The 25,990-nt window shown below is 48.1% G+C and overlaps 1 protein-coding gene across 5 annotated transcripts in view; it reads left to right on the top strand.

The window, feature by feature from the left end:
* Positions 1 to 25,428, top strand: part of ASIC4 (acid sensing ion channel subunit family member 4) — a 96,309-nt gene extending 70,881 nt beyond the window's left edge. For 3 of the 5 annotated variants that reach the window (XM_044438021.1, XM_044438024.1, XM_044438022.1), the window contains 9 exons: positions 2,143 to 2,287; positions 2,932 to 3,059; positions 5,515 to 5,674; positions 6,447 to 6,503; positions 8,027 to 8,180; positions 8,401 to 8,492; positions 9,228 to 9,307; positions 10,788 to 10,892; positions 23,351 to 25,428. In XM_044438021.1, coding sequence (XP_044293956.1) covers positions 2,143 to 2,287; positions 2,932 to 3,059; positions 5,515 to 5,674; positions 6,447 to 6,503; positions 8,027 to 8,180; positions 8,401 to 8,492; positions 9,228 to 9,307; positions 10,788 to 10,892; positions 23,351 to 23,470 — 1,041 coding nt within the window. In that variant the 3' untranslated portion in view covers positions 23,471 to 25,428. Of the gene's footprint in view, positions 1 to 2,142; positions 2,288 to 2,931; positions 3,060 to 5,514; positions 5,675 to 6,446; positions 6,504 to 8,026; positions 8,181 to 8,400; positions 8,493 to 9,227; positions 9,308 to 10,787; positions 10,893 to 14,549; positions 14,887 to 23,350 lie in introns of all 5 variants that reach the window. The other 2 variants (XR_006415496.1, XR_006415495.1) reach the window with 2 other exon arrangements.
* The last annotated feature ends 562 nt before the right edge of the window (positions 25,429 to 25,990 follow it).

The raw sequence follows: 25,990 nt of genomic DNA, 5'->3' as shown, positions 1-25,990 counted from the left end.
TAACCTGGAGTCCCTTCACATGTGAATTGCATGAATAGTGCATACATCAATGGATGAGGGGGAAGGTTGTGCTGATGCACACTAGGGTGGCCGCATATCGATCACCAAAATAGAGGAAACACATTGTCGAGCAAGAGGATACAAGAGGACACCAACTTTCATAGCATCAGCATTTGCTGATCTATATGCATAGATGCAAATTTAAAAATAGCTGCTATATTTTAAATACAGTGCTTGCTCAGCCTGCTTTCCAGGTGCTCACAGTTCTGATGGTTCCTTGCCCTGAAGCCTGATAGTTTTTGAAACAGAGGATGCCCTAAAACAGAATGCTGTTCTCCATAAAGTAGGACACCTGGCTCCCTATAGCGCACTGCTGGCCTTGTCCTGGACATCTGCACATTGATATGGACCAGAGAAGCCCACGAATGGGCAATTGCTCATCCACCAGCTTCTGTGCTGTCCATGGGGGTGTCCCACTCTTGTGGAGGCATACGTGGAGCAGCTGTACATGGATAAGCTTCTTCCATGCAGAGGTCCACACCAGCACATAGCAGAAGCAACCCTAACCAACCCACTCCCCAGTCACTGCACAATGCCTGCTTCGTGTAATTCACCCACAAGAATTCATTGGAACAATGGAACATCCCAAAGAGAGGAGGAGATCACAAGACTTACAGAGGGAAAACAATATGTTTGGGGAGACCTAAGGGTTGCCTGTTGTTTTTCATGTGGAAATGATGAGTACTATTGCTGTGGATTGGGTTACTGTGAAATCTAAGCGTGGAAATCTCAGCTCAGTGGAAGGACATTAGGGTTTGAGGGGAAAAAACATGAAATGTAGGCTAAGCTTCCATTTTAGTGCTGTTTTCTTGGCAATCAATACTTCTGCTCCCTGGTGTCTTAACGGCATTCCTACTGTACCTATTATCTCCCTTAATAAACTACTTGTTTTGATGTAAGGTACAAGTTCCGTGCAGTTTAAGGTACTGAACTGGGTTGATCAAAGTATTCTGTGTATCTGGATTCTATAGAAACAAGTTCTGAAATATTTCTGATGGATGCCAAAGGGTTCAGAGATCAGTAAGGTCAGATGGTGCTTGCCATCTATTTTCTGTAGAATGATTAATTCCAGCATCCTGACAGCACCTGGTAAACACAAAGAAGGGGACACTTTCTCTGAATGGCTTGAGGGAGTAATTGCAATTCCCAGATGTGGAAGGGGCCCTCATTACGACTTGTGGGATACTAGACTTTGAGTGTGATGTTTGTGCTGTTCCTCTGGAAGTAAGTGATCATGCAGACTGGTGTCTTTCTTGCATCTCTGGACCTATTCAGGTGTTCTTATCATGTTCAATCAACACATGAAGAAAGGGAACCCTTGGCCCAGGGAACCCAATTGAGAACACAGATTGTCCAGGATTCTTAATTGTGAAACGTAGAGAGTCTCCAGGGATATAGGAGAGTCTCCTCTTCAGATATTTGTCCTTCATGAGCATAGATGCAACAACAGAGGTGGCCAGGGCTGGAATGTCCTTCTCCTCTTACGTTGATTGAACTTGGTCGGAAAAAAATACCTGATTAGACCTATCTTTCCCACATGCTCTGCTTTCAAGGATCAAGTTCAGTTTCTCCACGTATTTCAAGGCGTGCAGCGTACGTCGCACAGATGTAAGAGCCCTCCTGCTGGAACAGCTCAGACTCTGAACTAGTCCAACATCTTATTTCTCACAAGGGTGAGAAGCACTCAGTGAGGGCATGTCCTCTGCTCCTCTGAAGAACATCAAGCTCTTTCTTATTCGTGTATGTTTCTCTCTCAGCTTCTGACAATGCAGCCTCACTCATCTCTGGCTGCTTGCAGTGTATTTAAGCCCAACTCACTGCCCTGCTGTGATGGCTTGGCCCAGGATTTGATTAAAGTGGCCTGTACAGAGCTTGTCAGGTGTGTCATGGTGAAAGATATGTTGACTGAGGGAAAGATGAGACTTGAGCTGGAACAGCAGGCGCGTTATTCCAATATCAGGTCACAAACTTTGACAGTGATGAATGGGACGTTTCCTGCTGCACCTGACTTCATTGGCATGTACACTTATCTGCTGAGCTTCTCAGCCTGATGGCTTCCTCTACACTGTCTTTTGTTCGCAGGTTTACACCCGCTATGGGAAATGCTACACATTCAATGGTGATCGAAACAAGCCACGCGTGACACGCCAGAGTGGGATGGGCAACGGGCTGGAGATCATGCTGGATATCCAGCAGGAGGAATACTTGCCCATCTGGAGAGAAACCAGTAAGAGCTGGTGCAGGGCTGGATGGAGACCAAAGGGTGGCTATTTTGGAGTCTTTATGTCAGTAGGAGTCATCCATGCTCACAAATTTCCATCATTTTGTCTAACCCAGTCTTTATTTTCCTGACACCAGTAACCTCTGATGTGCATCACAGATGTTACTAACCAGCTCCAAAAGCTACTGGGAGGGGTTAGCTGGGTGGGTATGTATGGAAGGAGGGCAGCAACATATACACAGCAGAAATACCAAATGGCACATTCTTACACACTGTTTAAAAGTTTAGGAAATACAATAGCTGAATAGCAAATTGTATATATTTAATTTTAAAAACAATATAAATATAAGTGATTATATATATTCAAACAGGACATTTATTTATATTTATAAAAGAGATGTGCTGTTGAATACAAAATACAGTGGTCCTGGCAACATACCTGTGGATTTTTAAAATTGTAATATATAGTGATAATTTTAAGGACCAGTGACTTGTGAATGCATATCTGATAAGGATAAGTAATGATTTCTCTTGATAAGAATGAAATCAGCTGCCACTGTGGTTGCAACAGCCAGGGATAATGTATCAATGCAACAGGTAGTACGGATATAGCATTCCCTTAACTATGGCACGATTGCTTCCCCTTGTAGATGAGACATCATTTGAAGCTGGAATCCGGGTACAGATCCACAGCCAGGATGAACCACCCTACATCCACCAGCTGGGGTTTGGAGTCTCTCCTGGTTTCCAGACTTTTGTGTCCTGCCAGGAGCAACGGGTAAGGGCAGTGGGACGGAGGTGCAGGGAGAGCTCCACCTTCAGGAAAACTGTGCCCAGAGATTCTGGGGTTGGAGGGTTGTTGAGAATGATGAAGGACACAGCAAGAGATGCCTCTGGTTGAGTGTGGTGGTAGATACAGGCAGTCCCAGCCACACTGAGCAGCTTGAGAAGGATAATGCATGATTCTTCCGGTTACTGCTTCTCCCTTGAGCTGTCGTAGGAGGCACCAACATGGTGACTGTCAAACAAGGATCTAGTCTTGAACGTCCTTGTAACAAGAGACGTTTGATATTCTGGGAACCTGGAAGGGGCTAATTTGTGCTGTTTTAACCAGTCAGACTAGCTGGGCAGAGGAAGGAGCTCAGCTGGAATTCCACTGGCCTGTTAAGGCATCTCTTGCATCCAACTCCAGTCCACATACAGATTATGCTACTATAGTCAAGTCCACTTAGGAGATGACACTAAGGGCGGGTCAGCATGGATATTTTAATCAGACCTTGTTTGCTGAGGAGTTAAATAAAGCAGCAGCGCTACTTCCTGTCAGCCAAGAGCACAGCAATATGATGCGTCGGAATGCTATTCGGTACTCTACTCCCTTTCAACTAACTCACAATTTGAAAGAGACACTGAAGTGTCTGAAGATCTTTTGAGGTGGTTGTCTTTGTTTGTCTTTTACAACCCCCTTTTTGATTGGGCAAATCTAGGGTTTAATGCTTATTCCATCTTTCCAGGGAACCATGGCAACTACAGTAGATGAGCAGGGATTTCTGGCCCAAAGTAAAAAAAAGTCAGTATTTTTCCAAACTACGACTCCCAGTATTCTTTGAGGAAGCCATGTAACTTAAAGTGGTATTAAAACAATCACATTTTGTATTGCAAATAAATATTCTCTAAGGGGAAAAGAAGCTGGTTGATTGATTAACTGATGGCCATGGAGGAGGCATCTAAATGGCATGGGCTGGCTGAAGCTTGTTATGGTAAAATGCATTTCCTATAACAGGAGGGAACTTTGCAAGGAAATCCAATCCAAAATTCAGGCCTTTGATAAATATTCATTCATCAGAAAATGCACTCATTGCATTGTACACTGTCAATTTAGTGCCTCCTTTCCTTCCCCCACCACCTTCAAATTAAACTCCATCCATGCCACCCAGCTTAGTTTTAATTTTAGCTCCAGCACCAGGCAGTGGGCAATTTAAACATTTTCATGCATATCAGTGAATTAGCATATGCAGATGAGGACTCTTTCTTCCGTCCATCCCAGGGACAATTTTTGATTAGAACTTCACAGCATTACAATGAAGAGAAGCCTTAAGTCAACATTTTGTCATTTGAAAGTTCAGTTCTTTGCATTCTTGCAGCATTTGCTGATTGGCCACATCAGGTAGGCTTTCTAGTTAGAAACTGATCTCAGAAATAGGTACATTCTAATCGTCTGTCTTTTTTGTACCATTAGGATTCAGACAGTATATGTCAAATACATATAATAGATACCGCCCTGGTCCACACTTAACAACAGCCCGTGTAATAGATTTGTGAACTGTGGGTTGTTGTTCACCACAAACTCAGAATTAAACTGAACAACAAAAACCAATGAAGAGAACCCATTTTTGCTGTTCAGTTGTGAACTCTGGGTTGTTTAAACCATGAGTTGTCCATGGATTGTTTTATCAGTCTAGAATTGTGGCAGGCAAGAGTGATGAAAGCAAAATAGCCACTCTGCATGCTGCTACTACAGTGCCTCAAAGGCTCGTGAGATACAGAGGGGGAGCAGGCAAAGGGACAGAATTTAGGCAGGACCAGTGGCTTTCCTGAACATCTGGTGTCCAGATTGTGGGTTAATTCTGAATACAGCAAGGACCCATGAATTAAATAAAACATGGATTGTCTCTTCGGACAAACCAGGTCACTACATTACAAGATACTGCACACAACAACCCTATAAGTAAGGACAGTTTTGTATTGGGAGGGGAAGGAATGCTGAGACTGAGATAATAAGGACTGGCTCATGGCCAGTACAAGATCTGAACTGGGGACTTCCTCAGCTCAGACTTTTAGCCTCTGAATTAGCTCTGTACAGAGAACTAGGCTGCTTGCTTCAGGGTTGGAATAAAACTCAAGAGTCATTCCAGGTACCTGTAATGAGATTATAAAATAAAACATGCCCATTTAACTCTGAAATGTCAAGCAAATCTGTAAAATCAGAAGTACCTGTATTTCTTTCCTACCTTAATATGGAGTCCATGGATGATGCCTCAGGTATAGGACCGAGCTTTCATGCTGATGGGGACAAAACCCAAGTAGCACCCAAGGTGATCAACAAGAGAGCAGGAGCAGTGCTGGAGCGCCTGGCTGGAAGATGGGCCTCAGTGGGAGCCGCGTGATCGTCCCCAGAGCGGCACCCACTGGCCGGAGCCCCACTTTTGCACTTAGCCTGCGCCTGTTTCTTGCAGCTGACATACCTGCCCCAGCCCTGGGGAAGCTGCCGGGCCAGTATGAAAGGGGAACAGATTCTGCCTGGCTACGAGAGCTACAGCATCGCCGCTTGCAGGCTGCAGTGCGAGAAGGAGGCGGTCGTGCGGAATTGTCAGTGCCGCATGGTGCATATGCCAGGTAAGGTGCCGCTTCCTAGCCTCTGAGTGCCTCGGGGATCGGGCCCTCAGCCTCTGCTGCCTGGCATTCATTTTGCTGTGCACTCTTAGCTTATTTTGAAACTTTCTTTCTGGCCTCACTCCTGTTGATTGAATGGAACAAACTGCCATTCAGCAGGTAAGTTGATAGAGCATTTCTCAGCATGCATTTCTGTGCCAATATCTTCACCTGATAAATATCGGTGTGTCGGACTAATATGAAAGACTCCCGGGGCAGGAGAATGATTCTTCGTAGTCTCTCTACGCATCCTGCCTCAGTCCTCATACTCCGCTGTGCCTATCACTCCGAGGGAATAACTTGCCCCCCTAGTTAGAGGTGGGAGAAGCGACCCCCTTTTTCACAAGCCTCTGGTGAGCTTGCCCATAGCACAGATCTTTGCTCTGAGACTTACTTACTGAACCAGATGTGTGATCTTAGGTGCTTCCAGATAAAACTTTTATGAAGCTGTCATTTGCAGAATTTTCTTGGGGAAGGCAGTATCTAGACCAAATCACCTTTGACTGCTTACCCTCCTGTGTTTTACCACCACTTTGCCTGTATTTCTTTTTACCACAAAAAACCACAGAGTGGCTTTGCACCAGGACATTTCCATCTGCACGCTTAGGCAACTGCTTAGAATTGCCTAATGAAATGACCAGGCTCCCCTCCCCATTCCTACCATTAATGGCCTGAGCTCAAATTAGGGTGAGGAGGACATGACTAGGTACTCACTAACCAAGTCATTCTCTATCAGGTAATGAGACCATCTGCTCACCCAATGTCTACATTGAATGTGCCGACCACACACTAGGTAGGTGCTTCTGTAAGTACTGAAAAGAGCCAGCCACTGAAACCTAAGTGGGGCAGCTGGGTAGTAGGTGCCTTCAGCCCAAGGCAGGGTGGGGAACTGCTGGCCAGTGAGGTTCTGCCTGCTCTCCGAAGGCTCCATCGGTTCTGCTGCTCCCAGTTGCCTTGACATGGCACTTGCTGGAATAGCTGGCCCTGTTCTCCACCAGAGAAGGGAAATCACTGGAAGGAAAGCTCCCCTCCCAGAATCTGCTGGTTAGCCTGGTTGCTCAGTTTAAGGCATCAGCAGGCTGCTTGGTTTGGGGAATGGGAAGTGCCCCCTGTGGGTGCATTTCTGAATATGCCTGTGGGGGTGCATGAGAGAGTAAGAAAGGGAATGTGAAAGGATGGACAGGGTGTATGTGAAAAAGAGGGGGTGATGATCTTGAATGGGTATATGCATGGTATGTATGTGGCTTTGGCTCTGCCCTCCACTGGCATGTGGCTCCTGGAAGATTACCCACAAGGGAATGTGACCCACAGTGTGGAAAGAACTGCCCCTCCTGCTCCAAGGAATGGGGCTGAATCATTAGCATATCACAGTCTCTGAGCCTGAGTCAAGTGGGTGGTACAAGGGAGGAAGGAGGCAGCTGAGGGAGCAGTTGTCTGGCCCCGGTTGGTTCCACCACCTATAGCAGCCTCCTCCAGCCTGGAAGGGTGTGGGGAGTAAGTAGTCCAGCAGATCTGGAGGGTACCAGCTTGGGGGAAGCTGGCCTACTGCTTGTACTGTCTGTGAGGAGCTGGGTTTCCCCTTATTTGTTACTAGCATCCAAACCACAGAGTCTCTTTGCAAAATCATTGTTTTATCTTTATTTTCAAGTCACAGCTAACAAGCTGCAGCAACTGAAAGACTAGTCTCTGTGCATGAGCAGAATGGTTAATTGAACATAACCTAGGAATTGCATTGAAAAACCCTCCTTTTCAGTAATGCTGGGCTCCACCCCTCTGGGTGGGTCCCTCTTTAGAAAGGGGAGCCTCCGCGCTCTGTGCAGACCCACCAGTGGGTCAGCTCTTCTAGCCCAGTCATGGGTGTTCAGTCTGCAGGATCTCTGCCCCAGCACCTGCCGCTCAAGAGTCATGGGTCACAGGATTGTGAAGCAGACTCTCCCCACACCCCTTCCCCATCCTGCAGCCCACTCACCACATAGCTGTTGAGTAAACTGGTTGGAGCACCGTTGCAATGGGGAACCAAGCCTGTGGGGAAGACTCTCTTCAGCTTCCTCCCGCCCTTCACAATCCCTTTCCCTCACCTGAGAGCCCAGAGCAGTGGCTGAGCAAGATGGAGGAGTTCTCAGGCTTAGGCAGCCAGGTGAGCTGCAACGAAGGTGTCTGAGCCCGCTGATGACCACCTGTGACCTTGCCCATGAGACATCCACCTGGAGAGTGTGCTGTGTGTCACCGTGTCACAGGTGGGTGGCTTGTGGTAGCCGTTGGCCTTCTCCGGAGCGGTATCTGTATCAGGACTTATGCAAGCCTCTCTACTAACAGATACAGCCGTTGAAGATTCCCAGGAACGCTGTGTGTGCCCCACGCCCTGCAACTTGACACGCTACGGCAAGGAGATCTCTATGGTGCGCATTCCCAACAAGGGCTCAGCTCGGTACCTTGCTCGCAAGTACAACCGCAATGAGACTTACATCCGGTGAGTGTCTCCTTGCTGATGAGGTCCATAGGCTTCGGGTGGGGGCGAGAAGCCTCAGACCCACAGGTCAAATCAAGCCTTCCAAGGGTTCTCCACTCCTATTCTCAGGTGTGGCAGGGGCTTCTCACTGGGACCAGGAGATGATTTTGTTGGGGATTTTATAAGGGAAAGGCTCCACCTTATAGTCCTTTGACCCCTCCATTACTTCCACCATCCTCAGGGAGAACTTCCTAGTGCTGGACATCTTCTTTGAGGCCTTAAACTATGAGGCGATTGAGCAGAAGAAGGCATACAACCTGGCAGGACTCCTAGGTAAGTGAATGTGGACAGGCATTCCTCGCCCTGCCACCATCCCGGTGCGTGGCCTATTGCTCTGGGGAATTATGCAGACAGGCAGAAAGGTCTGAGAGGTGTGAGAAACCTGGTTCTTAAGTCAAGACTGCTCAGGTGGCCCAGGCCCAAGATTTATAGTGACACGTGGCCCCTTTTTGGCTCCTCCTGTCACTTTGCGGTAATAGGTGCAGAAATGCCTTCTGGCCTCCAGCACTGTTGGTACCTCGGCACACCGGGAAGCAGCTCAGCGTCGCCCTCTGTTGGCAAGCCACCACACCGATGCACGGAATAAGGCTCTTGGGCTTGGTTTCTCGGCCCCTCTGTCAAGCACACACCCAATTCCAGGCCTGTGGTACCTTGCTGTCTGTTGCACACCCAGCAAGGGGTTACGTCTCCCAAACCAAACTGCAGTCATTGCTACTTCACCTTCTCCTTGCGCTCCAGTTTGAAACCTGCTCTTCCAACCTAAGGACTTGGACTATCGGAAAGAAATGGGGGGGACAAGCGCAGCGGTGTGGAAGGAGATGGCAATGTTCTTCTCATCCTATTTATTCGCCACCTTTCCTTGCCCCTCCTCCAAGGCCCCATGCAGTGGCAGCGATCCTGACTTGGGGCCTTTCGCCATCCCTGCCTATCAGAATCTGCAGCACCCGCCCTGTTGCTTCGGATGCACACGTCTTCCTTGCCTTAACCGTCTCCTTCCTCTTCTGCTAGGGGACATTGGCGGCCAAATGGGCCTGTTCATCGGGGCTAGTGTGCTCACCGTCTTGGAAATCCTTGACTACATCTATGAGGTGAGGGTCCACCAAGGGAGAGAAGGGGTTGGGCTGGAGGGGGGGGAGAGGTGGCTTCGGCTATAACTTGGTGCTGACCAGCAGTCAGAGGTTTCATCTCGGAGTCTCAGTTGGGGAGGCAAATCCACCCACATACCCACACATTAAAATAGACCGTGTTCTTGTCATCTTGCTGACAGCTCTGTCTAACTACTGGCCTTTTAGCTGTTGAGGCTGGTGATCCCCACGTCAGCAGGGCAGTGTGAGCACCTCAGGCACCTGTCTGAACTCTGGTGGAGCTGTCCATGGTCCCGATCCGATTTTGGGATTCTGGGTCAGCACTGTGGACTGTTCCTTAATAGTTCTGACAAAAGCCCAGAATGGATATACCACTGCAATGACACTGGAGCCAGTAGCCTCCACTGCTCAACAGGCGAAGTCCTGTATGTCAGAGATCAGGAAGGACAGGCTAGAGGGGAGCTGCCCAACTGAGAGCACAGGAACAGAGATGCCTGCTTCCAGCTGAGCAACTTTATAGGGGATGCTGGGGCCTCACTATTTTCCTGCTTTTTCTTTAGAGGCCTGATCCAAAACATACTTCCTTGATACACTACCAAGACCATGCTACAGCTACAGCAATGTCCTGACACATTGCTGCCATTGTTGTTGGGCTGGTCTTGTTGAGGTTCCACCCCTCTAATATCATGGTCTTCTAAAATGGGGCATCATTCCTGGTACTGGATTCAGAAGTGCTATCAGCATCCTCCAACTTCTCCTGGCCTTCGGAAACACTAGGACTAGTGGCAGCCTCCTGCTCCTCGGTCTCCTCAAATTCCAGGATTATCCTTCCAGGAAGGTGGTCGGAGACAACAGTTCTACTATCCGGTAGTTTTCTGCCATTAGCTCCTTGCACAGAGTTAATATTCTCCCAGACACAGAGAGGTGACTGCCCTTGCACACAGCCAGTTCATTCCCTTAAACCACAAGTGGGAAAGCAGCAATCTTACAGATGCTGTTGGTTTCCAGCTACCATCAGTCCCACTCAGCAGGGCCAATGGTCAAGGGTGAAGGATACTGGAGCCCAACAATATTCGGAGGTAGCGGAGAGGCACAAGTTCCTCTGTCTCAAGCTATTGCTGTCATTCCCTGCAGAGCCAGCACCTGGATCTCTGCCTGAGGGGGAGCCAGTAACATCTGCTTCAGAGTCAGCTCCAGCCACCAGCTATGTAGCAGATACTTACTGTTGTCCTTGCAGGATGTTTTAGTGGCTCATGATCACTTGCTAAAGGGCTCTGGGCCTCTAGGAGGAAAACTGTGAGCCTGGAAGATCTGGATGGAGTCTCACATGATAGAGGAGGGCAAGGGGGGAAAACACAGTATGAGTTTGGTGGATTTGGTGGGCCGCTGTCCATATACAATGCATCTGTTGCACCACCAAGCCGTGTTTAAGAGCCTAAATGGCCGCCGTGCTGCCCTCCTGCTTCTTTCTTGCTGTGCCCAGGTGATCCGTGACAAGGTAGCCCATGGCCTACGACGTCCTAAACCACCTCTGAAGAAGCCTTCAGGAAGCATCGCCACCCTGGGACTGGAGGAAATCAAGGAGCAGGTGAGTGTGCGTGTGCACGTGTGTGTGCACATTCCTCTTTCCACTCAGATGAGCTCCTGCAATCACCGTGAAATGGAGGGGGGGTGGTTTAGAGGGATAACCGGGCAGTATGCAAACCTTCCCATGTGCCAGTGAGAGCCACTGCCAGCGCAATGGGAAGCTAGAGGCTCCAGGAGCAGCTGGATACGAGCAGAAGGCTTCATTTCCAAAATGGAGCAGGCCAGTGGAACTTGCAGAAGGAAACTTTGTTGCTCTTTCCAGACTGGAAATAAATGCTTCCATTTGTTTTCAGAGTTGCTTTTTGAACTGTTGGATTCCTGTTGGGCAAGTGATGGGTCCTGCCACAAATAGCTAATCCTGTAGTTTCTTCCTCCACTTTCTATAGAAAAAAGCAGCCATACAAATAAAAGAAATTCTTGCAGGAGCCCTCTCCCACCAGATCTCAGGGTAATTGAAATCCCCCTTTACTACACATCACACTTCCTTGAAATGCTGAGTGTTTGCTTATCAAAAGATATGTCCTTATCTTCTCCTTGTTTGGGTGGTTAGTAGTAAACTCCTACTATCATGTTCCTTTTATTCCTTGACACATTTATTTTAACCCAGCTACTCTCTATGGGCTACCAAGGTTCATCTCCCTATATTTCTGTGCACTGATAAGTATTTTAAGACATAATGCAACTCCCCTTCCTATTTCTTCTGTTCTTTTTGAGCAAGTTATGCCCTTCCTTTGCTATATTGCACTCATGGGAGTCATCTCATCAAGTTACAGTAACACCTCTATCAAGCTGTATTTGCCTCCATGTGCTAAGAGTTCGGCTTCATTCTGTTTGTTTCCCATACTCTGAGCATTAGTGTATTGACACTGAAATCTGTGTGCTTTACAATCTGGCTTCTTCCCTACTTTACTGTGAAGCCATTTTTGGGGTGCTGCTGGTACTCTTCTCTCAGTTATGGTGCATAAGCCTTCATCCCCTGTTGCTTCCATCTCCCTCCTCAGCAGGATTCAGTTTAAAGCCCTCCTGATTTAATTCTTCATGCTGTGGGGAAACACATTCTTTTGCGCTCTCGTGAGATGCCCTTGTCAGCAGTCCCTCTTCCAAGTTGTGTAGTCTGTGGTCCCAGAACTCAAGTCTCTCACATTGCCCCCACACTTTGTGGCTAGTCCGTCAGCCGGACTATTTTTCTTTCCATTTCCATTCCTCTTCCAAAAACAGGAAAGATAGATGAGAAAACTTTCTGGGTCCCAAAGTTCTTGAGTTTCTCTCCCAGAGTTTCGAAGTCTGATCTTATTCCTTTGTAGTTCAGTATCATTTGTTCACACATGCATTAGAAGAAGGAGGTGTGTCCGTGGGCTTTATGAGCTTTAGCATTCTTTCAATCAGCTCTCTAATATGAGCTCCAGGAAGAAAGCATACCTCGTAAGTCCATGGGCCATCGCAACACACTTGGTTTCAAACCCATGTGCCAAGGCGTGTCCCACAATGACTACTCTTCTTCCTGGTCTTCTTCTCTTCTTGCTTCCTGTCGCACAGCTCCCCTTGCAATTCTTCCCCTGCAAGCTCTCCTCCAGGGGCTGAAAGCAGTTAGCTCTAATGGTTCCACTGGTGCAGAGTGTCTTCCAGTTCTTCTTCTCCTGCTACTGTTTTCCGGGGAGTTTCCTTTTCACCAGTTTCTCCATACCTGCTGCCTCTTGAGATCCACTGTTCTTTCTAACTCCTCATTTTCTCTTACCCTGAGGAGGGTGGACACTCGCCTCTCCAGCACTCTCACTTTTTCTTCCAAGAGTGCAATCAGCTGGCATTTGCTACAACCGTATGCCACATTAAGCTCATTGCATGTGCTTTGCAGGTCACCGCTACCGGAGATGCCTCGCCAGCCATTGTGTGCTATAGAAGTGGGATGCGGGGGGGGGGGGGGAGCGCACAAGATGTGCTCTCATGTATGCACACCTATGCTTTTGTAGTTGGTGGGTAGCCATGCACCTCTGCATATATATATTTTTATGTGGAACCATTGTGATCCTACTAGATAGTGGACAGTACTTCTCTCTCTCTCTCTCTCTCTCTCTCTCTCTCTCTCTCTCTCTCTGTGTGTGTGTGTGTGTGTGTGTGTGTGTGTGTGTGTGTGTGTGTGTGTGTGTGTGTTGGGTGCAGGTACATACTGTGCATGTGTGTGTATGTAAATGTACAATTCACACACAGCATTTTCCTCCCCAGCTGTATGTGGTTTGCTCATACCTGTGAGGTGGGTGAGGCACGGGGCCACGTGTGCTCACGTCATGCACCTCCCTTGATGAGATAAGGCTGCTGCCACCATGTCCTTCCAGAAGTGCCACATCCAAGGTTTTGGCTCCACCTGTGAATGCTTGGTCTTGAACACTGGGAATGCACTGCAGGACCAACCTGGAGAAAGAGTATTTTATGGTACATAAAAACAGAGAACAGCCTTCTAGTTCAGCTGCACATTTCTCATGTTCAAGAAATTTAGTGGTCAAACAAATGGCAGCCTCTGCTTGGTTTCTTCAGCCATAATCCCATTTGGGTTGTGACAGAACATTTACAGTGACCAAAATATGGAAGCAGGTAATTAGCCAAGAATTGGAGTTACTGCACAATGAGACGGACAGGGCTACTTTCAAAGGGATTTGAAAGCCGAAGGAGATACCAGATCTCACTGTTAGACAGAGGAGCCCTAAGCCAGCGCAACTGATCCCAGGCACAGAGCTGTGCATCTAAAGAAGCCAGATTCCATTCATTTGTTTAAGGTGGTAGGAACAGGGAGTCCTGGCCCAAGTTAGCCCCCCTTGGCATGGCCAAGGATCTTAACTCTTGCATAATACTCCAGTATGGGAGTGAGCAGTATCTGGCATGCTGAAACTTGGCAGAAGGCCATTGGAGGAGATGGGAATTGTGTCTATGACCCATCATTTCTTGTTCCTTTCTCAACATGGTTGCTTGCTGACCCAGGAATGAACGAACACACACACACACACACACACACACACACACACACACACACACACACAGAGAGAGAGAGAGAGAGAGAGAGAGAGAGAGCAAAATCCTGAGAAGAGTGGAGAGCGTGCATTCATAACTTTGAGAAAGAGACCAAGAAAATCGATCACAGATGCAAACAGGGCTTCCCCTCCATCTCTACCCTCATCCCCAGAAACAGTTTCTGTAGAAATTGACCAATGCCGCAATTGCCTAATGAAGCAAATTGGTAAGAAAAGGAAAGATGGCAGGATATAACTGAGCAAATGAATCTAATCTATAATAGTAACTATTCTGAAAACATAGGCTGCTTGCAGAAGACGTGACTCACAGTCCACCACTATAACTCTATTTGCCTTTAAATCAGGGAGCTAAGCGGTGTTAACATTGCACCCATGATACGAAAGATGCAGCAGCTCCGCTATCGGAGAGCATGAAAGAAGACTGCTGGCTGTTTGTTCACCTATGAAAAGGAGCTGTTTAGAGATCGTATATTTAACAAGATGCTGATAAATCTCAGACCTCAAGCAAAAGAGAAGCCGATAAGGCCATTTAGCAGCAGAAAGAGTGGGCTGGGAATACCTAAGATTGGAATACAAGCTAACATTTTTGCCTTGCTGAAACCAAATAAGGAGCCAGAATTACTCTGTTTAATTCCTAGGCAGGGACACTGACCAAGTGACAGGATTCGACCCACAGACACATGCTTCAGCATACAAATCAGCTGTCATGCTGCCTGAGGGGAAAGACAGCATCCATCAACAAGATAATTGAAAGCAGAATTGAATGGATTACCCCATTTGGATTCCTGTGCAGAGGCCATTTGGAACAGCGAGGAGCATAACATTGTGCAGGTTTCTTCAGAGCTCCTGGTTCCAGGGTTCAAGGCAAAGGGGTCTAGGAAACTGTTGCTGTGTTTGACTTGTTTCTTCCTTTTTTTAAAGGGGGAAACTTGCAAGCAGAAGCTTCATTTGTCACAGTCACTGCATTGCACAAAGGTTGAGTATGTTGGGCCCATCCTGCCCACCTCTTTTTTTTTTTCCTCCCCAAATTTGGAAATAAGAACCAATCTTTTTTGTTAGGGAATTGGGTAGAAAGTAGGGAAGAAGAAAAAATTGCAAGGAAAGTGAGCAGATATGTAAGCTAAGGAGACCCGCCTTAAAAACTAAGAGGAGTCACAAAGTGTATTCTAAGTCAACATGTGTATGAATGTTTGTTTTATTAACGATGAGGGATAGTATCCTGCTTTTTGTTTTTAAATGAAATTTTGAATTCTCAGAATTCCCCAGTCTTCTAGATTCTGAATTGCAGCATGTTCCATGGTACAATCATGGCTCCCAGTCTAAAGTAATTCATAATGAATACAGATACGGTTTACCCCCATACAAAGTCCAACTCCTCAGCATAGGAGAAAAACCACTATCAAAAGTGCTAAGGGACAGTAAGGCAAAGTAGGAAAAGCCTGACTATTTTTGCTGTGGTCAAGCGATCTCCTTACTTCACCTGAACTATTACATTGAGAATGTTTTTCAAAGAGGTGAGAGAACCAGTGCAGTTGTAGACTGCAGAGGCTGTTGCTACTGTGAACCACAGCGGACACCTATTAAAAGGAGAAAAAAGATCCACCAGATTGTTTGGATAATGGCCTCATTACCACATACTGACACTTTTTCCACTGAGATTAATGGGATGAGAAATCCCTAGCAGCCAGAGAAAGAAGCAGAGTCCATCCACTCATTTAGGTATTGAGGCTTTTTTATAGTTTTTCCTTGCCTTTGCGGAAGTATCTGTGTCCTGATAACCTTTGGGCTATTAGTGAAGAAAAGGAAAATGTCAGGTTCTTTGAGTGGGAGAGGTTGTCCTTGTGAAGCTGAGTGGGTATGATAAGGGCTCCCTTAAGGCCATCTGTAAGAAACCTCCAGTTTATGATTCCCTCCCCCCCCCACCCCACCCCCATGCTGGAAATAGCCACTGCGAACCAAATTGTCCCTATATGCGTGCTCAAAACTGCTGGTGGTATTTTAAAAGAGTATTAGATTGCGCCTTCTTGTTCAGCACATATGACTCAAAGCCAAGGAGGGAAAATCAGCCGCATTGTGTTGTGCTTCAGAAGTTGGCACACTGGAATGGTGCACAGATGAACAAACATCCTGTGCGACCAGCTCAGCTCTGCTTGGTTCTGTCCAGCCCATTCAAAGAAGATCAATGTGGAACTAAATTGTATCTGCTGTATCATTAGCGGGACCCTAAAACCAACACAGATGCTCATTCCTTTATACCAACTTGGAAGCACTGCCCCACCATCAATCCACTGTGAAGATGCATGTCACCAAGGACGTCCAAAGCAGATGGAGGATCTAGGTCACCCTTTGTTCAGACATGAATGGATGGCTCAGAGGCTGAGATTCAGGCACAGATACAAGGACACAGAGCCTACAGAAGAGAAAGTTATGGGAAACACAGACTGGAAAGGTGGGGAGTGTGAAACAGAAACAGACCAGCCAAGGAAACTGCGATAGACCCTAATCCGCTTTTAATCTGTGAGAGCCGGATTCCTCTGCTAGCAGGAGAAGAATGACTGGCTCTTTGTGGCTACAGTGGAGTACAGCCAACTGTTTGTAAAATAAGCCCCTGCAGAGATGCGCCGTCTATATGAAAGAAAATGTGCTCCACTTGATTTGGGTTCAGACAGGTGGACCCTTAGGCACTGGACTGGCATATTGTGGTGAGCCATTCATGGCTACAGAGTGAAGGAAGACTGAAACCATGTTTCCCTTTCGAGCAGAATCTCCCAAGCAGCCTGCCGATTCCTCAAGACTCAGCATGGCTGTAAATACTTCCAGGCCAGGCCTGAGACTTTTTATGAGCCATAGTCCACCTAGCCTTGAGATCAAGCCCCTATTCTGCATTTTCCAGCCAAGGTTCACAGTTTCTGCTCTATGCTCTTTGGACAATGCATCTGAAAGCTGACCTCCTAGATCCTTGCTTTGATTCTCACTGCACCACCTGTCATGCCTGACAGCTTATGGTGCCAAGTCCTAGCTTGGAGCAGCTTCATGGTGACACTCCTGCAGATCTGTACTGGTGCTCCATGTCGCTATTCCAACTCCTGCCCCTCGTCTGCTAGTGCTCACATTTGTGCCCCCATTGCTTGAGCCACCCATGGCCAGCTCCCAAATTTGTCACTAAGTGCTGATGCAAGAGCTCGTACCTGTGGCGGCAAAAACCTTGTCCAAAAATGTCCACATACTTATGGAGGAGCAAAGAGAGAGTCTTCAAGACACTCTCTGATGGAGTACATTTTTCACAATGATGGGAGCAGGATTTCCCCATAGCAGACACTTCCAAACAAATGGGCCAAAAAATGCTCTCCCTCTAGCAGAGGAATACACAAGGTTTGGCACCTGGCACACTTCCCTGAAGAGAGCGTTCCTCAGAGAGGTGCTGCTTTTGAAAACTGCCCTTTCCCAGCTTCCCACCAGCATTCTGAAGGTGGGGACACCTGGAGAAAGGCCTTGGAGGATCGTCTTGATATCCAGGCAGCTTCATGTGAGAATATACAGTAATAAACATTTTAATCAGGATTAGTTCCAGATGGTGGCATGACTGGGCATTTCCTCCCCACCCTTTCTCAGTTTACCAAGAGGACTCGAGAAGCTTGGAAACAGAATGAGAGAATGCAGTTTGTATGTCTTGCTTCTTTTGAGTTAAAGACCCTCACAATCCTGGAACTCAGCATATGTGCATGCATTTGTGTGTAAGAGAGAGAGAGAGAGAGCGCACTGCTCTGCTCGCCTCTAATCTCATGTGAGCATGTTTGTGAATGAGTGACATATACCATATGCCTGTGTTATGGTATGAGTGTGAGCCGTTCCGCTGATGCCTTCAATATCCCTGGAGCCCTGATGTTATATAAAGATAAAATACAAGAAGCAAAGCCAGTGAAAGCCCATCAAACATGCTGATTTTTGGCTGGCTCTGGAGCTGTCGGACAAGGAATAACTAATTAGCAGCTGAGTTTACTTTAATTTCCTGCTGCTGCCAACATTTAAGTCAATAAAAAGCTAGAAATCCTTGGAATTCAACCTGGCTGCAGCAAGGGCCGTAAATAAAGCTGCATCCAGAGAACTCCCAAGGCAGCCCTCCAGTGCTGCAGAGGGTCTGTTGCCATCCCTGATGAGTTGGCTGATTAGACGCTGGGGGGCGGGGGAGTCCCATCCGCAGCAGGGCCCCTGGGCAGATGCCAGAAGGGCTGTGCTCATTTCCAAGGCCATGGCCAAGATGAGAACGGGCACAACATTCAGCATCCGCTTGTGGGGCTGTGGATTTACAGGCTGAAATCTAGACCCAGCTCCTGAAAGGAGTCCTTTGTTCTCATCTTGACTTTGGACATGAAAGCTCCAGTCTTGATGCATTAAATCAGTAGGAGTTTTGCTGTTGATTTCTTGACCAGGAAGAGGCACACTTTTCAAAGTTTCCTTCTGGCATGCGGTAGGTCTTTTGTGTGAGAGCTCACTTCTCTGTGCACATTGTGCCCACTCCACGCAGTTCAGTGTTGCCATGAGGTGCCTTTGGCCAAGCACTTCTGTATGGCTGCCATGCATGGTCCACAGATAGGCCGTTCTGGAGCAGCTGGCCTGCCCCTAAGGGCACCTGGCTGTGACTTCAGCTTCCCGTCTCCCTCTCCTCTCCATGTCTCTGTAAAAGGCCCTCCTGCAGTAATGGTACATTTGCAGCTCAGCTTTCACTTCTTCTTGTGGATTCGTACAATGGCATGAAATGAGATTGTAGGTCCTACCTAATTCAACCCCAGGACGCACATTTTCCACGTTGGTGCTGAAAATCTCAGGTAATGTGGCTCAGAAAGCCCTTTGTGTGAGACCCTGGAAAGCTGCTGCCCGTTTGGAGCAGAAATTATTGTGCTTGGTGAGCCAGTAGGGGAGCTCCTGCCATTTAAACCGTTCCTCTTTTTGGCTGTGCATTTTGCTTTGCTTTTCCAATTTCCCTCCATGGACAGTGTTAAAACAATATCCAAGAATCTCTATAGGCTCTAACTGTGGGTGGGTGAGAAGACTTCTGACAAAAATTATTGTGCGGTGAGAGCTTCGGACCTTTATGCTGTGTCGCCGCTACATTGATGCAGATTACATCAGGCAGGACAGGTTTATGTTACTCCGCGGACCCTCCAGATTAGATACGTGAAACAGATGCCTCAGATCAGCACTTATCTGCCGTAAACAGCTCCTGCAAGATAAGTCCCAGGCAGCATGGCTGATAAGCTGTGTCGTCACAGCGCCATCTGGTGGGCGGCATCACAGGCTTCGTGCAAGCCAGGAGCAGCTCCTCCAGGCCAGGGCAAGCACCCGGGCAATCAGAGTGGTCATGCAGCCTCTGGACCTGGACCTGGGGTGCTAGGGAGCCCTAATTTGGGGTGGGGGCAGTTGGTTTGTTTGCAAAGATGGGCTGTCTGAGATATTAGTTGACCCACACTTTGCCGCTGGGTGGAGGATGCTTGCCTAACTGTGCCGCTTTGTGTCCCTCAAAGGATCACCAAGCTGCTTCAGTCCTGACAGAGGAGTTAGAGGTTTGCACTGCCACAGCTAAATCAGCATGCTTCTGTTTCCTGGAGAATAAATCTATCAGTGGTTATTAGCCATGATGGGTATGAGCCAGTATAAGTGGCGTACGTCTCTCAACTCCAGTTGCTGCAACTATGGGCAGGAGGGTGTTATTTAGTTACTTAGTGTCCCACCTTTCAACCAAAATATGGCATACAAGGCAGCTTACCAAACCAATTAAAACTGATTAAAGCAGTACATTAAAGCACAAGCAAAGCATAACCATCAGCACCGATGAAAGTGGAAAAACAACAAATATTATCCCTAGCCCCCACCTCCCCCCCCCCCGCAACTCACCAGTTCCTCCTCTTTGCAGCAAGGAACTGCCGGGGCAATTTCCCCCTCCACATGCGTGGGGCAGGAAGGTCTGCTTTGGAGGCCCCCCACTTTCCCCTTTCGCTTCTTCTCTCTGTGGTCATGACAATTTTCCGCAACAAATTTTAAAAATTAATTACATTTATGGAAGTTCATCCATAAGTATGGGTTGTTCATTATTCAGGCGTTTGTAACACAGGAACTGCCTATATTGGAGACTGCCCTGAAATTATCTAATCAGTGAGCCCCATTGAGGATTATTTTAAAGAGGTTTTTACTACCAATGTTTCCTTCTTACCTTTCACACGGGCTTCCCATGGGCTGACCACTGTGGGACCAGACTGCTGGACTAGATAGGCACAAGGTCAATCCTATCACAATTCCAACTTGGCTCTTATGTTCTTATTCTACTTGCCATTGTACTGTACTGCCAAAGTCACAGGCTTCATTTTTCACTGTGCGGCTACAATCTGCTGGTTCCACGTTGCAACTGACTGGTGAACTACAGCCCTTCCAACAGCCCTTTAGGTCACAAGCAGCAGCTGCCGCTGCTTCCACTTCCCCACCTGCCTCTCCTCAGGGCAGTTTTGACAGCAGCGGTGGCATCAAGAGGTACGTGTGTTTTTTAAGTGTGTCTTGGGATGCCCTGCTTAAAATGCCAGTTATTGGATGCTGGGAGCCTTTAACATGCAAATGCTCTTGTTTTTCTTGTTTGTAAACCCACCTTAGGTTGTGCACAATCTTACATTTCTGAAGAGCCATGGGAGCAACTTCCACCTTAATCCAAAACAAACACTGATCCAGCCAAGGCAGATTGGTAATTGTGCAAAAACATCCAGAAAGGGGGGTGGGGGAGTTGAAATATCACTGGAAAGAACAAGAATCTTTTTCTTGCTTCTTAATTGCAACCAGATCATCAGCCCGTCTCATGCGAATAAATAGAGTAGGAACATTGACAAAATCTGATTATAAATTTGGCCTAATCGATTTCACTCCTTTTCACCTATCATGCAAAGGAAAACAGAGTTTAAAAATAAGAAAAAGTTCTTTAAAATGGCAGGATAGAGTTGTATGGGAACAGGTAGTCTTACCCTGCCTGTGTGTTTCATTTTTAAAGGGCTTTGTGATCATAGTGGAGACACAAAATAGATGGATACTATGTATTTCTCATTTGCTTTAAAAATTAAGAAAACAATCAAGCCACTGAGCAAGGAAGTGTATGGATGTGCATCATTTGGGGAATGAGATTCCCATCTACCGCCTACAGGTCTGTAAAGAATTGCCATCTCTACCTAGCTCAGAGATCTCCATATTATAAGTGCTGATACATTAAGACCCCTGACACTGATGATATAAAATAAGTTTCCTGCCTGGAAACCTCAAATTTTATTAACATTGGAATTACTACATAATCAACATGAATTATTCCCGCTAACCTTATTCAGCTCATACTTATCCATACTTATACTGATACTTATTCAGCTAAGTATCATCTGTCTGGACCACAATGAAGGAGATCAGACATTTTAATCTCACTCATAAATTTTCTTTTTGAATAGTATTTATCCCCTAAGTATGGTTTCTGAGTCCACAGGGCCTTTTTGAATTCACTGATGTGAAACATGCCACGGTATAACTTTGCCCTGTGGGGTTATCATTTCATCACATTCATGGAAGTTTCTTAACCCGTTTTAAATCCACATGTGTAATTTTCTAAGAATCTTGATCTCATTTGGCTTGGTGGAGTGTGGCAGCCATTTCTGTGTGTGTGCATGTGGGTGTATGAGACAGAGAAAATTGCATTTCTAAGATCAGGGCAGTTTAGGCCAAAAGGGAGGGGGGCAGTTGGTCTTGGGGCACACAGAAGGCCTGTCTTAGGGAGCAAAGCTGGGCTGCCATTTAAGAAAGACAAATGCTGGTCCCCTGTTTACCACTTTGGACCACAGTCTGACCAGCTTCTGTTTCTTTCTGCCTCTATATAACTGGTTGTTACAAAATCAGAGCTGCTGCAGTTTCATGTCTTTTCTTTACTCCTCTTCCTTGTAACGTCAAGTTCAGAAATGGGAAGGTGTGGCTCTGAACTACAGCTCCCATCATCCCTGACTTTGCTTGTGCTGCCTTGGGTTGACAGGAGCTAGAATCCAATGACATCTAGTCAGCAACAGGTTCCCCACTGCTGATCTAGTGGGACAGTCTGCGTGACGTAGGAAGTCATGGTGAGATCGTACCCTTGTGGCTTTATTGTGTCATTCATTCCCAGTTCTAGAGTTCCTGCATGGATTACTTTTCTGAAACCATGGGAAGAATCAACAGTCTGTTCTAAAGTTCCCATGCTTCAACATGCCTGTTTTGGACCATTTTACTCTTGTTGGTATAGAAGCCATAGAGTCCCCTGGCAAGAGCAGCCACAGAAGTGGCCATTCCTAACTTTTGAGCTCTACTGCCCTCAGTCCCCTAGCAACACACATATCATCACTCGCTTTATTCCTATTGGCTGAGCAATGTGTCCATCTCCCTGCTTGCTTTTGGAAATGGAGACAGTGTGAAAATACAGAGGGGAAAGTAGGGAATTATGGCAAAACTATTTTCATTTAATAAAAATCTCTGTAGGGGCTGGAGCAGCTGAGAAGCACCACCAACATGCAGATAAACTTGGGAGTGGGAAGGGGGAGCCTGCCTCAGGATCACAGCAGACCAATCAGGGGGAGGCTGCTGTGGTCCACAACCAAGAACAGGGAAAGGATGGGAATTTCACTGGCAGAAGCTGTTGGGATATGTGGTGAGGCTAGGAAGAGAGCCAGTGTGGTGTAGTGGTTAAGAGCAGAGGACTGGGACTCAGGTGATCTGGGTTCAAATCCCTGTTCAGCCATGTAGCTCACTGGATGATGTTGAGTCAGTCACAGACTCTCAGCCCAACCTACCTCACAGGGTTGTTGTTGTGGGGATAAGATCAAGAGCAAGAGGAGGAGAATGATGTAAGCCACTTTCAGGTCATTGGAAAAAAAGAGAAAAAGTGGGATACAAATCTAATAATAAATAAGTAAAATGGAGCTGCCCTAGTAAGCACATGATTTGACCAGTAAGTTCAGGCAAAACTCCACACACCATGGAAACAGTGTGGGATTGTTTGACTGATTTGCATGCCGCTGCACGCTGTGATCAATCAGTCAATTCTTTATTTGGTCATTGACCAGCCAAGCACACTGTGATGCGATGCCCCGGGGCTGCACTGCTCCACCCCTCCTCACTTCCCCGGCTGGCAGAGGTGGGGCCCTGCACAGTGTGCCATGGGGCGGCACAGGGAAGGCTGCAGCGGCTCCGTGTCTCTGACACGTTCTTGTCACAAGCAAGTTGCCTAGAACTGTTGATCTGGGGCATCGTCTTCTCTCCCAAGGAAGCTGGAGTAGCAAGTCCCGTTTCCAGAAAGGCGCAACTGGCTGGCGCAGGCTGCGGGGAGCCCAGTTCCAGGGTAGGGGCCATGTTGGTGGAAAGGGCTGTAATGGTTGCTGTGCTGTGTCTTTTCCTGCAGAGCCCCTGTGAGACCCTGGGCCGTCACTCCGAAGGCACCTACCCCACGGGCCTGCTGCCAAACCATCACCACCGCCACCACTACTCGCCCCAAGGGGTCTTCGAAGACTTCGCTTGCTAGTCCAGCTCAGGCACAGCTCCCATCCCCAGCGGTGGCCGCACTTCTGGAGCAGATTTGGGAACGGCAGGTCCTGCCCTGTGCGAACAGCCCTTCCAAGTCCCAAGGCCAGGCCCCAGCCACCCTCTCCCTCCTCTGGAGGCACCCAGAAGGCCTTCAAGGCCTCTTGCCCCTTTCCTCCTGTAGCCCATCGTCCTCGCAGCTGCCCAGCCCAGCCAGCCTCCTCCCCAGGGCTCCGTGTCCCCTCCCCCTATAGAAGCACAGAGAGCACATCGGTTGCCAAGATCCGGTGGGCAGAAGGGCCTCCGAGCTGCTCCACCGACAGGAAGCAGGCTTGGCTGGGGCAGCCCATCCCGAGCATCCATGTGGGAGGAAGCGCCCTGGGGAACATGGAGTATGCTCCGGAGCGAAGATGCTGCCTCGGAAGGTAGAGGCTGCACTCAGTTCCAGAGCCAAGTTCGATAGGGTAGCACCAGCCAGCCAGCTGTTGGAAACCCTATGTGGCCTTGTCTGCCTCGGCCACAGACTCCACCCGGTGGCCAAAATGTTCCTTCCGACACCTTTCACTTTGTACAGTCCTGTCCAGCATTAGCATCCTGACTGACACCCACCCACTCCCCAATCCTTGCGCTCCTGCATCAGACTCACTAGGCTATTACCATTAGGGGTGTCTCAGGGCAGAAAAGAGGTTCTGGGTCCCATTCACTCCAGCTGAGCAGCGCCCTGTTGCCTGCTTGTTGCTGCCCACCTTGGGACTGCGCTCACAACAGGGTTAAGCACCATAAATCCTGCCCTTGCGTGGGAGAACCAGGATGTGCTCCCTCAGTATATGGGCACTGGCCCTCCCCCGTCCCCCCCCCCCCCATGGCTGGCCAACTTTCACCCTCCCACAAACACAATTGTATATTTGTACATAACTGTTTTGGGCCAGTGGTTTTTAGCCAGATATCCAGTCCCCAATTGCTGCAACTGCCCCCTGCTGGCATTGCCAAAAACTGCTGGCAAGGCTGATCTAGTCATCAAAATCTCAGGTTTCCTCCCAGCCCAAGCCGAGACAGACACAGCAGGGGGCTGTTGGCAGCAGAGAGCCCAGGTTCCCCTGGGGCACCCACTTCCCAGCTGTACAGCCGCTCCCTCCCCTGATTGTCCCCCTGCCCTCCTCTTCCAACAGCATTCAGGGCCCAAGCCAAAAGCAACCACCCCACCCCCAGGAGAAGAGACGGCGCAGGGGACTTCAGATTCACAGGGGTCCTGCACAACACCAAAGGGAGGACAGGAGCTCCCCCACTCCCTCGACTCGGACCATAGACCAAAGCACTTGATAGCAGACTTGTCCAGAGCAGGGGGTGGAGGGACGCTGAATCCTCCAAGTGTCAGGGATGGGTCCTCCTAAAGCACACCGGCGGAAAGGTGTGGCAGCCACCAGCTGTGTGGAGGGGCACCGCAGGAAGAAGCCAATCCAACCACCTTGCACTGTCTTTGTGGGGCAAGGGCATGTCCCCGAGCCCCAGCTGCAGCCCACTGCTCCCATGTAGCAAACCAGAGGGCCCCCGGCATGCACAGTCCAAAAAACGAGGAACTGCCATGTGTGCACCTGTGCTTCTGGGGGTGCATCTTTAGAAAGGAAGTAGGCCCTCACGGAAATACGCTGCAAACGTTCTCCCTCTCATCCCGGGAAAACACAAAGATCTTGTGCAGATCACTGTCAAAAGCTAAGCACATCTGGGCTTTGGGCTGCCCTTGAGGGTCTAGGATGTTGAGGAGTACGTCCATCAGCCTGCCTGATGGAAACACGTGCAATTCCTGGCGGTGCAGCCCTTCGGGCCGTGTGGGGCTCTTGCTGGGGCCCAGCCAAGGATCTTCCTGGGAGGGGCTTATCATCCCGTAACTTTACTAAGCGCGAGTCGCTGTTTTACAAATGTACAAGTTTCTCCCAATAAAGAGGCACAAGTAGAACTCCAGACGTGTCTGTTGTGTCATCAGTTATTCTGTCCTGTAAATGCTTGGAGCTCCATCCCTTGGGATCTTCCTGGTTCTGCTGCCACAAAGAGTTTTCATCACGGCTAAAGCAGACACCCCTGTCATTCGGAGATGTCAGCCTTCTTTCCATGCCCGCTGTGAGAGCGTGGGGGACAGGATATGGCTCTCTAATTCCTGCTTCCAAGGGGGAAACACTGTCTCCAACCTCGGAAGGGAAATTCAAACAGTCCATGGCCTCTCTGATGATGTCCAGGTGCCATAAGATTGCTCTCTCCAATTATCATCAGCATCATCTTTTTACCCCTAAACAGGAGATGCTTTGGGAATTTTCTTTCTCAAGTTCCAAAACTACTTGACCAACCTTGGGTACTACACACCTCGACTTGGGAATGGGGCTCCCCTTTCCCTCAGGCAGCCACATGTCTTGGGCTGGCCAGTCCTGCTATGTGCTCATGAAGGAGCTACAGTCAGCACTGCAGTTCTGCACAAAGTTCCACAAACGATGGGGCAGCAACAAACAATATTCCTTCCTTGTCGTGAAAG

This window comes from Varanus komodoensis, unplaced genomic scaffold (assembly GCF_004798865.1).
Source record: "Varanus komodoensis strain SLA01 unplaced genomic scaffold, ASM479886v1 scaffold32, whole genome shotgun sequence".
Taxonomy (NCBI): Eukaryota; Metazoa; Chordata; class Lepidosauria; order Squamata; family Varanidae; genus Varanus; species Varanus komodoensis.
Note: the sequence above shows the minus strand (reverse complement) of the source record. Positions and strands in the feature narration are given on the sequence as shown.